The sequence below is a fragment of the Dipteris shenzhenensis genome, chromosome 27, assembly GCF_047967505.1.
Source record: "Dipteris shenzhenensis isolate YYH24624 ecotype China chromosome 27, Dip_SZ_1.0, whole genome shotgun sequence".
Taxonomy (NCBI): Eukaryota; Viridiplantae; Streptophyta; class Polypodiopsida; order Gleicheniales; family Dipteridaceae; genus Dipteris; species Dipteris shenzhenensis.
The window spans coordinates 38,006,542-38,020,445 of record NC_141622.1 but is presented as its reverse complement, the minus strand read 5'-3'; the positions used below and the strand labels follow the sequence as shown (position 1 = coordinate 38,020,445).

Sequence of the window (13,904 nt, the reverse complement as noted above, 5' to 3'; positions counted from 1 at the left end):
CCGGTAGAAATAGTCAAACGACTCGTAACTTCACCAATGTGAAGTCCACCTCATGCACTAGCTCCCAACATCCTTTCACTAGAGATATTGAAGATCCATCACCATACTATAGACGGTGTAACGAAGACCATATTGAATATGAAAAAAGTAAACCATACGGAAGATCGTAAATTCATACAGAAGATGGCAAATCACATTGAAGGTGATAGATCACTCTAAAGGTGATAGAGGTGCATTGAAGGTGGCATGGACACACTAAAGGTACCATGAACACATTGAAGGTGGTGATGCTATACTAAAGATAGCCATGTAAATAATGTGGTCACGTTGAAGGTGACATGGTCACTATCACAAGTGTGAAACTTCTCCCAAGAAATAACAAGAAATCTTTAAGATTGAATTCGACCAAAGAAATTTGACTTCGGTTAACTAGAACAAATATTATTATCCTTTGCGTTGCATTGGTCTAGATAACACTATGGGGACGCCCATAAGGAACTGGGATAAGTCCAAGAACTAGAAAGCATGCAACCTTTAATGGGTTGAAGTGTTGGATATTGTTTGTGCAAGGTGCAGGACTTTGGAAAGTGCTAAATTCCCCCACTTTTAAGGGGAAACGTGCAAGACAAGTGGCACTGCAATTAAAGAAGGACCCACTTGAGCTAAAAGCATTAAATGCGCCCCACTTTATGGAGAAAAGTGCCTGCTTTTGGGGAAAGCCCAAGATTTTGGAGAAAGGTCGACTTTCTACTATCTAGAGAAAAGCAACCTATTTTAGGCAAGAAAAGTTGCCTAGCTTTTAGAAAGGACATGCTTTCTAGTTGGCTGGCCTACTCCATAAAATAAGGGCCTCTAGGCTCCCAGTTGTATTGAGAATTTGTTGACGCTCACCGGGCACCCCTTAGATTACCCAGTGTTCAGTGCTTGGTAACTGGTGTGTTCACATGGCCTAGCTGATAGATGCCCTCTCTTGCACTCTGCAAAAGTAGCCTACCACAAACGTTCCTACTTGGAGCTTGGTTGCAGAACGGCGTCGTGAACTAATGGGGTGTGTTGCGTGGGTGAAAACCATATGAAGACCGGTGGAAGAACAAATACGCAAGAAAACAACCAGATTGCAAAAAATTTGTATTACTTAGAAGGCCTCGACCAACACAAATAGATGTGGGCTTTATAGACACTCGCCTCGGCTCAAGATAGACCATCAGTCATAACAGGACTCAAAGACTCACCTAGAATTGCTACTCATACAAGACACTCTATGCGAGCCAAAAAGCGGTCTTCCTAATACATCCGTGTTCTTATATATTGGTTCCCATTCTACGAGGCGGTTCTAGCAACTAACCTACTAAGATCCTACTCGGGAACCTTTCTAGATTGCTAGTTCTAATTGGACCACAATGTTGGTGACTTGCTGCCTATCCTTGCCCCTCGCAGCCCCCCCTGCTTGGCACTCGGTTGCTTGATGGCCAACTAGGGTGTTTGCTTGCCTCTGGCGCTTGGGCTCTGGTCCAAGGGTCAACATTTGCCTTGGCAGCTTCATCCGTGTCCCTGTGGATGTCAATCTTTCAAGGACTGACATCCTTGAGCCGGATCCCTCGCCTTGTGAATATGATGATGCGTGGAAAGCATTTGCAGCAGGTCTCATTTTTAGAGAGAGAGAGAGAGAGAGAGAGAGAGAGAGAGAGAGAGAGAGAAAGAGAGAGAGAGAGAGAGAGAGAGATCCTCAAATTGCTCTTTTGTTGCAGAGAAATTATATCTTCTTTGTGATGTTTGTATCCATGACAACAATCTTATGCATTTATGTCCTTGCAATGTCAATGATACTCATCAAGAAATTAATGGATGCTAATAATCATTCAATATGGAAGGCCATGAATGAGTCGCCTGCTTCCATAGCTCTTATCATTTACACTTTTTGTGCAACATGGTTTGTTGGTGGACTCACGTTCTTTCACCTTTATTTAATCAGCAGAAATCAGGTTTTTCCTTATATTCTAAACTCTACCCAAGTTGATTTTTATTCAGATTACAATGATAGAGGCAGGGCAGAAATTCATCAGTGAAATCAAAGATTTGACAAGAAGCTCCATCATAGACAAAACACATTTTTGAGATCTAATTAATGAGTTTGCTGTTTGGTGTTTTGAGATCTAATTTACGCGTTTGCTGTTTTTTGGGGGGATGCATTATTCAAGTTAAGACGAGTTTAACTATGTTGAGAAAGGGGGCCTCTTAAAAGTGCTATAAATTTGTGTTTTAGGTATTTTGGACATTAGCTTACAAATAGGTTTTATTACAAGAGGATACGCTTAAGTTTAATGGGTCTCAAGATCTTGTGCAAGGTGCCAAACTTTGTTGACCGCAATGAATATGGCCTTCAATTTTACATGGTACTTCATCATCTAGGAAATGACTTAAAAAATACATGCCCTCATTGTATTTGTCAAACAAGTATATCCAATAAAATTTGAAGGGAATTTGCAATAAAGTAGTGAATGACAACAATAATAATTGGGATGCAAAGCTGGAAACAGAGTTATTGACTTGTAGAATGGCATTCAAGGTAACAATGTATCACACTTCATTTCCAATAAGATTTAGCCAGGAGGCTATGGTATCAATCCAATCCTTTATTCCAAGTCTTCATTTTAAAATAGAATTAGCATATTTTAGGTTAGATTTGACAATGATGTCTTTTCTTGAAACACTCGATGTAGGGCCCTGCTGTTTTTGTCATGTGATGCTTGTGAGCTTAACAAAACCATGCACCTTCATGTGGTATCGGAGCCTCCTTTCCTACCTTTCCCTTCTCCATGCTCAATCTAGAGGATGAGGGAAGCCCGCAAATGGAAGCCATCCTCTCCTCCATGATTGAGCTTCCTTCCACTCCTTCTCCCCATCTTGTTCTCTTCTCCTACCTTAGCCTCACCTTCAGAAGCTATGGAGCTTGGTTTGCTACCCACAAAGGAGCAACTTGGTCACCATTCTTGTGGGCATTAGTGGGCGTCTTCGTAGAGGAAAAGGACAGGTCGTTTTTGCTAAAAAACAACTTGTTTTTGTTGTTTTGGGGGTGTTTTTGTGAAGGAGATAGTTGCTTTACTGTTGTGGAGATGTTTTTACTACTGGTCTCCCTAAAAACGACCTCATTTGGAGCCCGTTTTTGAAGAAACGACCTATTTAAAGAGAGCTGAGCTGCCCTATTTTGCCCACAAATTGCTGCTCCAAATCTCTCATTATGGCAGGGGCTGGCTAGGGCCCTTATATAGAGCTGGTTGAGCCAGCCAACCAGGCTGACCAGCAGGTCGGCTGGTGAGGGTTGGGCCAGCCAACCAAGTTGGCCAGAGGGGGTCGGCTTATCCCCCTGCTGGGTCGGCCATTCTTCAGGGCCCTTCGGGCTTATAAAAGGGGGCATTTGGGCCTCCATTACACATCCTCTGGACCAGCAAACCTACAGCATACAGGAGCAGCAGTTACGTCTTTCTTGGGCCCACTCCCAGGAGGTGGTGGAGACCTACACAGAGCTGCAGGCTGAGCTAGTGAGTGCTGCTTACCCAGGCTGATCTACAGGCAGTAAGGTAGAGAGAGACACTCTGGATAGAGAGTCTACATTTGCTCGAGGTGGAGCACGCGGGCTCAAAGATCTAGAAGTGCTTGACATCTAGTAGGAGAACCTTTTGGTATTGTATCCTGTCCTACTTTGTGGGTGGACGTAAATATTAAGTGTTGCTTCTAGATTTGTCTCTGAGCATTGTCTATTTACTGGCTTGCACATCTATGCACATAAGTTTAAGAAGTTAGTGATTCCACACCCCACACCACACTGTGTGAGCTCTTGGGCAATTCTATTAGTCTTTTGTTGTGCGTACCCTCTGTTGGGTAATTTCTAACCAGGTGGACATCCATGCAATGGAATTGGGTTGATTTTAGTGTGGTCATATGTGGGCATTCATGCATTGATTGCCCTGCATGAAATTTGTGTGTGGGGGTGGTGCCTAAGGTCTAAAAGCGAGGTTTAATTGTCTTGGCGATTTTGAGAAGGGAATGGAAGAGTGGTAAAATCGATCTGATTACGTGGATGGAAATCTGGAAAATTAAGCATGACATGCCTATTGCATGTGTGGTGGCTACATGTTGCTAATCCCCATGCTTTTGGATGGCGAGTTGGTGATGGCACGTGGAGATTGCAATTGTTGGAGAGTCTAGGGAATGGATCGTGCACGCAAGAGAGCAATCGACAAGGTTGGAGAGAATGGGCTGGAATCTTTGGCTGTAGAGGAGGATGCCAATTTGATTTTGCAGGAGCTCGGCCATAAGGGAGCTTTGGCTGTTTCCAAGAGAGAAGGCTTGGAGAGCAGTCATGGTTGTTTTGTGGGTTGCGCCATCAGCTAGGAGGTGGCCAAGCTTGATCTCCAAAAAGTTGCACCATCAACGAAAGGATGGGCCGATTGAGATCATGAGATTTGGGCTAGTTTCCAGAGGCTCATAGGACCTTTGAGAAGGCATGTGGTTGCGCTGTAAGTTTGAAGAGGTTAGTTTCGTGGATTTTTTGTGAGATGGGAAGGTGTCTCTGAGATCTTGTGTGATTGCTTTCCAGTCAAATTGTGTGAGATATTGCATCGATGTCCACGTGCTCTGGATACTGATGCATATGCTCTATCTGCATGAGCACCACACTGTGTTATTGATCCCATTGGTGTCCCTTTTCATTTTGAAATTTGAAGTTTCAGTTGGAAATTGTGAGAATTGTTTAAGTTGGAAAGAGGATGAAGGTTGCCTTACATGTCTGTGGGCTTGTCAGTGTGATGATTGAATGAGTGCAAACCACTTGAGTAAAGAAGTTTGGTCAGACTAAAGCCATGCTATGATTGCTTGACGGCAGTCTAGTCATTCCTCTCTTTTTTTGTTGGCGATTGATTGGAGTGCCCTCCAACAATCATAGCATGGCTCTAGTCTGACCAAACTTCTTTACGCAAATGGTTTGCACTCATTCAATCTTCATCCTCTTTCCAACTGAAACTTCAAATTTGCAAATGAAAAGGGACACCAACGGATCAGTGTGGTGCTCATGTAGATAGAGCATATGCACCAACATCCAGAGCGGTATCCAGAGCACGTGGACATCGAGGCAATCTCTCACACAATTTGACTGGAAACCAATCACACAAGATCTCACAGACACTTTCCCATCTCACAAAAATCCACGAAACTAGCCTGTTCAAACTGATAGTGCATCCACATGCCTTGATATTGTTGGAAAGGTCACCTCCCCATCTGTAAGCCCCCATATGAGGAGAGCATGGGGAGGGTGCACCTGGGTCTTGAGAGACTGACACATGGGCAGGGTTATGTGGGCAAGAATCAGAGAGATCAGAGGTGCTTGATGTGGAAGATAGATGAGTAGGTTCAGGGCTTGACAAAGACCTGCAATGATGGCAGGCAGCATTTGAGAACTAGATTTCCTAATGCTACCTTGGGGAAGTTTTTCTAGCTTTTTGGGATGCACCCACCTAAACAGGAGTTTGATCTAATTTTCACTTGGGTTCGCTATACTGGGCACTCTGGACTTTATGGAAGGAAAGAAATCATAGTCTTTTGTGATCCTACTTTCTCCTTTTTCAGGCGCTCCTTGTAGCAATCTCTCTTTCATTGTCTGCAAACTCACTACATAGACTCTAATGTAGACTTGTCATATAGTGAGATCTTCTGTTGATGTACTTTGGCACATCCCGTTTTGGGATAGTTACTTTTTTTTTTTGTTGCAAAAAGAGACTTCTATTAAGTATTAAAGAAAACCGTTAGAGCAAGCTCCATACGGGATACACCATGCAATGCATGAAAAGCTCAAGAGCCAAAAAGAAAGGATTGGGGCTGATAGTGCCATCTGAATCCGGTAGAGAACCTCTCCAAACTCGAAGAAATACAGTCCTCCTAGAAGAGGCTGCCCGTGAAGGGCCCTGCATGCTAGCCCATATGGCTATCAAAGTGTGAACCGTGTCACTCCAAATACCCGTGAACACCTATGATGGGTGTATCTGGGTGCCATCCAAGGCCTCTGTGCATCTGACTATTTAAATGTGCCAAGAGGAAATGCTAGCCAAAATCTCCCAAGAGGTGTCCACTGAAGCATGTGAAGCTCTGAAGGGAGTAAGTGGTACATCCTGAAGAGAGCAGGACTCTATCACGTGCCGGCGGATCGAGAGTGCCCAAGAAGAAGGCTCACCCTCATAAAACACTTGGGGCCCAGTAAGGGATAACCATGCGACCGAGCCCCAAGTCATGAAGAAAGGAGAAGTATGAAAAATGCTGAGTATCCGAGCAACCCCTTTCCAAACAGTCCTCGCCTGACTGCAGTCCCAAATGCAATGTCGCACTGACTCCTCTGTAGAATGACAGCGAGGGCAAGTGGGATCAGCCCCAAATCGTGATCTCCACAGGTTCACTGCAATCCCTCCATGAATAGAAAGCCAAAAGAAAAGAGTGATCTTTCTATTTTTGAGGGATTTCTAGAGCCGCCTCCAGAAATTCCTACGCAAATCTGCAGTGACGAAGAAGCTGTCCCAATCGGGGGCTCTGGAGGGAATCCAGTTCCTACTACTCAGCTGAAATCTCTTGGCATTACCAACCGTGAAACGAAAGAAGGGAATCCCCCTCTCTCAGTGCCCATGATCTATCCACTCCCACTCTCTTGGGTCCCACTGCAAGCACCTGATAGGTGCACCTCCATATAACCACAACCTCCAAGATCCCAAGGCCAAGAGCAAAGGGTCGGGGTCTAAGTACCACTGCAAGCCCGCTCCATGGTCCACAAAACCAGCAATCCTGACAGGCTGAAAGGAAACCTCTAGAAGAATATCATCTATGGATCTAGAGAGTATACCTTCATCCCCAACGTCAAAGACCAGTGCATCTTCCCCGAGACCTCGAAGAGCGATCATCTGTAGAGGAACTGCTGTCCTAAAAAAAGCTCCCATCCAAGTGGTGGAAGCAATAGGCATCTCAACTGTCCATTCCACCGGGATGGCTGCATCTATCTGCTAAATCTTGTGTGCTACCCCTCTGAGGTGACTCACGGACTGTAGTCTCTGATCCTCAAGTAGCCTGATAAAAGCCTTCCAAGTGCCTATTGTGTAGGCGGGGCCTCTCTCCCATCTAGACCATTGCATGTAATGGAAAGTGCCCTCATCAAGTATACTATCGTTCCAAATGATCAGCTGCCTATCAATCTCTTTGAGGGTAGAGAGCAGAACCCTTCAAAGAGTGTTCCTGAAGCTCCCCCAAGCTTTCAGGATGGCAGTCATGAGAGGAGAGGCAGGAGATCTGAGAGAGGTGGAAGTAAAAATCCAGCTCCCAAGGTAGGTGTGCAAGCCTGAATGCGTCCAAAAAAGAAATCCTTCCAAGGTTCCTGCCCAAGCATGAGTCCCCTCACCACCACCTTACAAAGCAATGCCCTGCACTGCAAGTCCGGGTCAATGATATTAAGGCCCCCTTCACATGTAGGGAGAATAATGGTCTCCCAGGCCACCCATGCTGCGACATTTGCCGTGCCATCAAGTCAACTCCATAAAAAATTCCTGTCTGGTCTAATGAGCTGAGTAATGCAATCCCTAGACCGGCACCAGCAAGAACACACAAACCAGGTGGTGGCCAAAAGAACCTGGTTCACTACCACAACTCTAGATGCAAGGTCGAGTTTGGCTGAGCTCCAAAAAATGAGCTTTTTCCTTAGACTTTCTAGTACTGGGGCAAACTGTTGTGCTGGAGAGATGCCCAATCCTACCTGGCATCCCAAATATCTGACAGGAACACCCCTCTGAATCCAGGAAAAGCCAATGTTAACTCCCCAGCTTGGAGTGTCCTCATCACTGATCCAAAAGCCAAAGGATTTATGCCAGTTAATGTGTGCCCCTACAGTTGAGCAAAAAATATCCAAGTCTGTCCGGAAAGAATCAAGTGATTGTGAAGAGGCCTCAATAAAAGTAGCGTGTCATCAGCCAACTCATAGTCAAGAAGCTCCTGCTCCTGTCTCAAGGGCAATCTCAGCCCATAAAGCTCAGCCTGAGATCTAAGGAAGATACTCATAGCTTGTGCCACAAAAAGAAAGAGGAAGGGGGCCAAAGGGCATCCATGACGAACTGATCTTGAAATCTGAAACCTGTCACCCCTTACCCCTCCAATCAAAACCTGGTTGTGGGCTGATCTGTAAAGGGAGGCCACCCCTCTAATCCATGCATCTGAAAATCCAAATTGTAGAAGAGTGCCCTCAAGAAAACCCCAATCTACTCTGTCATAAGCTTTGTCAAAGTCCAAGAGTAGAACTGCTAGCCTCTGCCCGCTCTACATAGCCCACTCTGTGGCTTCCCAAAAGGAAAAGATATTATCAAATATGCTCTTGCCATGCACAAAACCTGTCTAAGTATCATGGATGAGGTCTGGAAGAAGGGGCTGCAATCGGATGCTGATCGCCTTGGCAAGGATTTTGTATAAGAGTGATGGGTCTCCAATGGGATACAAAATTCATGTTGCCACCTTTCGGGATAAGGTGTATGAGTCCCTCAGTTAGTGAGTCAGGCATCTCACCCGAGTCCCAAATGCCCTGCAGGGCTGAAGTAATATGATCACCTATCATATCCCAAAAGGCTGTAAAAAAAGATGAGTAAGACCATCGGAACTAGGGCACTTGCCCTTATGAAGAGCGGAGAGAGCAGTCCTGAACTCTGTGTTGGTAAAGTGTGCATCAAGTGAGCAAATCATCTCTGGTGTGACCAACACAGGTAAACTCTGCCAAATTTCATCTCTAGCCACATCTCTGGCCTGTGTGTCAAGATCTGCAGAAAGAAGCGCGGCATAGAAAGCTGTCGCTAAGTGCATGACGGTATTCGGATGAGATTGCAAAATGCCGTCAAAGTCGATAAGCTGCCTGACACTCTCTCTACTATGTCTGGGACCAAGTGTAGAGAAAAAGTGTTTATTGACTCTCCCTTCCATCTGTATCCAAAAGGACTCCCGTGCATGGAAGGCATACTCTGCTCTCTGGTCAAGCTATGTCTGTAAGTGAGCCCTTGCCGCAGCAAGGCGGTCGTGTATCCAAGCATCTGATGGTCGTCTCTGCTCCTTCCTTTGCAAGGCTGCCAACTGCCAACGGATACCAATCTCCCGCCTGAGTACCTCACCTTGCCGAGCACTAGCAACAGAGTGATAAAGTCGCTGATACTGGCAAGTGCTGTGGGCACATGTGAAGGACCGGCCACCCCCCCTTGCATGTGAGAAACCCAGATCTCCAAGACTGCCTCTGTGAGAGTCTCATCCTTGTATAAGGCATCGGGGATCCTGATACTGTGAGACTGTCCTCTCAGATGGGACTCTGAGATAGACAAAACTATCAGAAAATGGTCAGAAGTGAAAACACTAGGTGCAATGCAAACTGTCCCCCCTCTATCAAGAGCCCAGTCATCCACATAGAATCCGTCAATCCGAGCATGGATAGGCATTTGCACCCTACGGTTCGACCACGAAAACAATAGTGACTGAGACTGAATATGAAATGCATCATCTGACCAAACATCTTTACCACTGAACCTGAACAAGAAGGCATCCCAAGCTGCTCTCTCGAGGGAATGAATACCACCTTCTCTGCCCCCTCGCTTATCGGATGGTGTCTCAACCATGTTGAAGTCACCTCCAATAATCCACGAATCTGCAATGTCAGCCCATGAGAGCAACTCTTTCCAAAACAGAACACGGTCCCCTCTATTGTTCGGAGCGTAGAGGTTGAGGAAACCAACCTTACGTCCGTCAATCAAAAGTAAAACCCACTGGGCCCTGGAGGGGGTGATGGTACCGTGCCCAATGACCAGAGGGAGAATAGAATCTGAAACGGATATGCATGTACCTCCTCTGGTTCCCAAGGTAGGAAGCCAAAAAGTCTGGCCTGAAAGCAGCTTACTTGACTTGGAGCAATCTCTGACATCCAGTTTGTGTTCCTGAAGAAAAAGAATGTCTAAGGAACCACCTGAAACACCTGGATGGAGCTGATTCATGATCAGCTGTTTGCGACGGTGATGAGGGATGCTGCCCAATCCTTGTATATTCCAACTGGCTATCCTCATCGGCAGGAGGAAGCGGGTTGGAATACCTTACCCCACCTGGTAGCGGAAAGAGAACCCTCCACCGGAGCTGACCTCCTGCCATACACACGAGGTCCAAGGGGAGGAAAGTCCACAGTGAGAGAGGGAGAAAGATCTCTCAATAGGGATGCCGATAACTGGCTCTCCGAAAGTGGAAGGTACAAAATCATCATCTGGGAGGTCAAAGAGGTTCTCCAGAGCGGAAAAGGAGTTCCACTGAGCTAGTCCTGGGGAGGGGGTTCGAAGGATTCCTACCGAAGCAGGGAGAGAATGTAAGACCCCCTTCCCTCTATCCACGGAAGGAGGCACCTGTACTGGGTCCTAATCAAGAAGTGCTGCGGACGAGGTGTCAACAACTTGGGCTGCTGAGGGAGGTACAGCCTGATCCTGGGGTGGAGTGGAAGAAGGCTCCTGAACACTAGGCTCCAAGGCGTTAGCCTCCCAAGGCTCCAAGGGGGTAGCCTCCGAAGCGGTGGAGGTATGATTTGAAGTAGAGGGCCTAACCGTGACTAGATCCCACCGTGGGCCAGAGGTGGTGCGGGGTGCAGGAGGGACTCGAGTAGCCCTAGGAGGGGGGGAGCCCGTGTCTAAGGCAGTGCCTGTGGAGTGGTAGGTCTTGCTCTTGCTCTCTGTCGTAAGCTAGTACGAGTTGGTTGTTTTCTAGGCCTCTTTTTCTTCTTTGGGCAATCTCTGGCGAAGTGCCTCGAGGATCTGCAAATCCTGCACTGGTTTTGCCAACCTACAACTTCAAATCTCTGGCGGAATAAGGACCCATCGGGTCGGTGTAGCATGATGTGGTCATTTGAAATATTAGGGTCTTGGACAATGACCCTAACCCTGGGTACACCATCCATCCTGAGCGCCTCAGCAGCCGAAGAGGGCTCGCCAGGAAGAGGGGGGATCTCTGCTACCACACCAAACCTCTTGCCAATAACTGAAAGAAGCCGGTGATAAACTGAAGGGAAACTAGGGAACCTGATCCGTGCTTGTCCTCTTCAACTGGGTCAAAGCCCCGTTGAAAGGGAAACAGAAAAATCCTCCTGTAGCCTAGAAATAGAAACTCGGCCTGTAGCAAGTCTCTCATGACGTCCGGGGAATCTAGGCACATCTGAAAGAAACCTCGTCCCAACAAACGAACATCCTTAAGGTGGGGAGCGAGCTCTTGGGGAAGCGCCGCAAGCATCCAATCTCTAGCTTGTGATCTGGAGGGGTGTGAACCAAAGATGCGTGCGAAGAGAGTTGTGGAACACTCATGCTCCAAGTCCTTTTGCAACAACTACAGCTCGTCTTTTGAAAATGTGACGGTTCTCGCGGCCGGTATGTGTGGTAACGGATTGACTGAATGGGTGCCCATTTGTCAATCGAGGTGGGGAAGGCTGACTCAAACACACACAAAAAAAACTCTGTCCGCTTTCCTGATGCCAAGGAGACCCCCAAAAAACGGGGGTGCACCTGAAGGGAGAGGGTGAAGGAAGGAGGGAGAGAGGAGAGAGAGCAGGTTTGAAGAAGTAGGGGATAGGTTGAAGGAGGAGGGAGGTTGAAGAAGGGGGTAGCTGGAAGGGGGGAGAGGGAGGGCAGCAAGGGAGAGAAGGGAAAGGGACAGCAAGGGTGTGAAGAGGAGAGAGGGAGTGGAGGAGAGGAGGAGGGGGGGAGAGGAGGAGAGGGAAGGCGGGGGGGGGGGGAGGTGCAAGCAGCAGCAGCGCCGGGGGGGGGGGGGGGGGCGCAGGAGCAGCAGGGGGGGGGGGGGGGGGAGCATAGGCAGCAGCGCGGGGGGGTGGCAGCACAGCAGCAGTGCGGGGGGAGGGGGGGCAGCGCAGCAGCAGTGCAGGAGGGGGGGAGGGGAAGGGGAGGGGAGGAGAGGGGAAGGGAAGGGGCAGCAGGTAGGGAGGGAGGGGAGGGAGGAGGCAGCAGGGAGGGGAGTCGAGGGAAGGGCAGCAGGAGGAGCGGGGAGCAGCAGCAGTTGTTATGGGGATAGCTACTTTGTAATATAAAGTCTCAAAAATCTTCACAAAAAAAAAAGAGTGTGTGTGTGTGTGTGTGAGAGAGAGAGAGAGAGAGAGAGAGATTTCTCTTGCAATTTCCTGACTTAATGGACTCTAAACTTGTGGTCATTTGCAGACAACCTATGAGAACTTCCGCTACCGGTATGATAAAAAGGCGAACCCATATGATATGGGTCCTATACATAATTTTCAAGAGAGATTTTGCACAAGTATTCCACCTTCACACAATCATTTCCGTGCCGCAATTGAAGAACAAGACATGCCTACCTATGTTTTCTGTACACCACCAGCCGACTTAAATAAACAAGGAAGGCACCTGACTCCAAACAATATGAAACCTAGTGGTGACATGGGTATTAGCATCACCAGTATAGGAATGAAGGAAGGGGACCAGGATTCCGTTCATGTGCTTGGCTATCCGATTCCTGGTGAAGAAAATGACATATATTTTAGTGAATCTAATTGGAGTCCAAAAATTGAAGGTTGGGAAGCGGATCCTGAGATGATGACTCTTGCTGCCAGGATTGCCCGTGGAAGAGTTCATGAAGGAGAGGTACACCACCAGTCCAGATAAATCACGATTCGTAATCCCGAAATATGGAAACTGTTGGGTTGTATCTTGCTGCCTGTATTTTTTACTCCAAAGCCTCAATGGATGTATTTTGTCTTGGCGGCCTTCTCTTACCATGCTCTTTAAGGTGCCAAAACTATCAGCACAATGTGTGAACATGCATGGCGTTCTCATGCATATGCAGGTGGGTGCACGTCTGCACTGTTTTTTTCGTGTGTGTGTGTGTGTGCTGGGGGGGGGCGGGGGAGAGAGAGAGAGAGAGAGAGAGAGAGATCTGGATGTGAAAGACTCAATTTCTGTAACTGTGAGTGTGTGTGTGGTGGAGAGAGAGAGAGAGAGAGAGAGAGAGAGAGAGAGAGAGAGAGAGAGAGAAAGATCTGGATCTGAAAGCCTCAATTTCTGTAACTGCAGACATTTGTTAGCTTGTTTGACCAAATAGACCGGCAAGATGACAGTCTTGTGCAGATGGAAAAAACTCTGGCTATGAAAGGATAGACAGCCTGATGCATAATCCGTGATTTGCATTTTGAAGTTTACATTTATTTTGGCAAGACTGGCAAAAGAAACGCCTTGCTATTCAAAGAGCTGCCATTGCATTTGTACACACGAACAGGATCAGATGCTTTAGAAAACTGTGAGGAACACAACCACCCTTTTCCGTGGGCACAGAGTCAAACAACATCTGGAAGCTTGGGCTTGTTCAATTGGCCTACTGTTATCTTCCTAGAAATTGACAAGTGGCACGCATAGCAATAGATGGTCTGTCAGATGGCTGCCCCCCTTTCCAAGGGTAATATAGTAGTCTAAGGACCTTAATTGTTTTTTACAAAAAAACTTTTCGCTGCCATATTCCATGTGATAGTAGGGAGATGAGAGAGAGAGAGAGACCTGCACATGCATGGATACAGTTCACGCATCCACACATTCTTTATATATAGAGAGATGTTTCTAAGACTCTTTTTAATACAAGAGGTTGTGTGATGATCTCTTGCATCTGGCTTCTTCCATTGATTGCACGTGTTTCTTCATTTTATTTTTTGGTACTCCAAGTTATACTACTGGCATGAGAGTTTTCCGGTGACAATAATTTTTGGATGGTAATTAGTCAATCTGACATTTGAGCTTATTCCTGTCATTGGAGCAACCAATCTTGCCATCAAATTTTGTTCTCATTAGCAAGTAAGTCTCATTTTATAATGAGTG

At 46.8% G+C, this 13,904-nt stretch overlaps 1 protein-coding gene across 1 annotated transcript in view; it reads left to right on the top strand.

The window, feature by feature from the left end:
- LOC147884255 (putative protein S-acyltransferase 7) overlaps nucleotides 1–13,196 on the top strand; it is a 34,606-nt gene extending 21,410 nt beyond the window's left edge. Inside the window, exons 4-6 of the mRNA XM_087398170.1 lie at nucleotides 1,749–1,982; nucleotides 12,246–12,683; nucleotides 13,113–13,196. Coding sequence (XP_087254296.1) covers nucleotides 1,749–1,982; nucleotides 12,246–12,683; nucleotides 13,113–13,196 — 756 coding nt within the window. The remainder of the gene's footprint in view (nucleotides 1–1,748; nucleotides 1,983–12,245; nucleotides 12,684–13,112) is intronic.
- The last annotated feature ends 708 nt before the right edge of the window (nucleotides 13,197–13,904 follow it).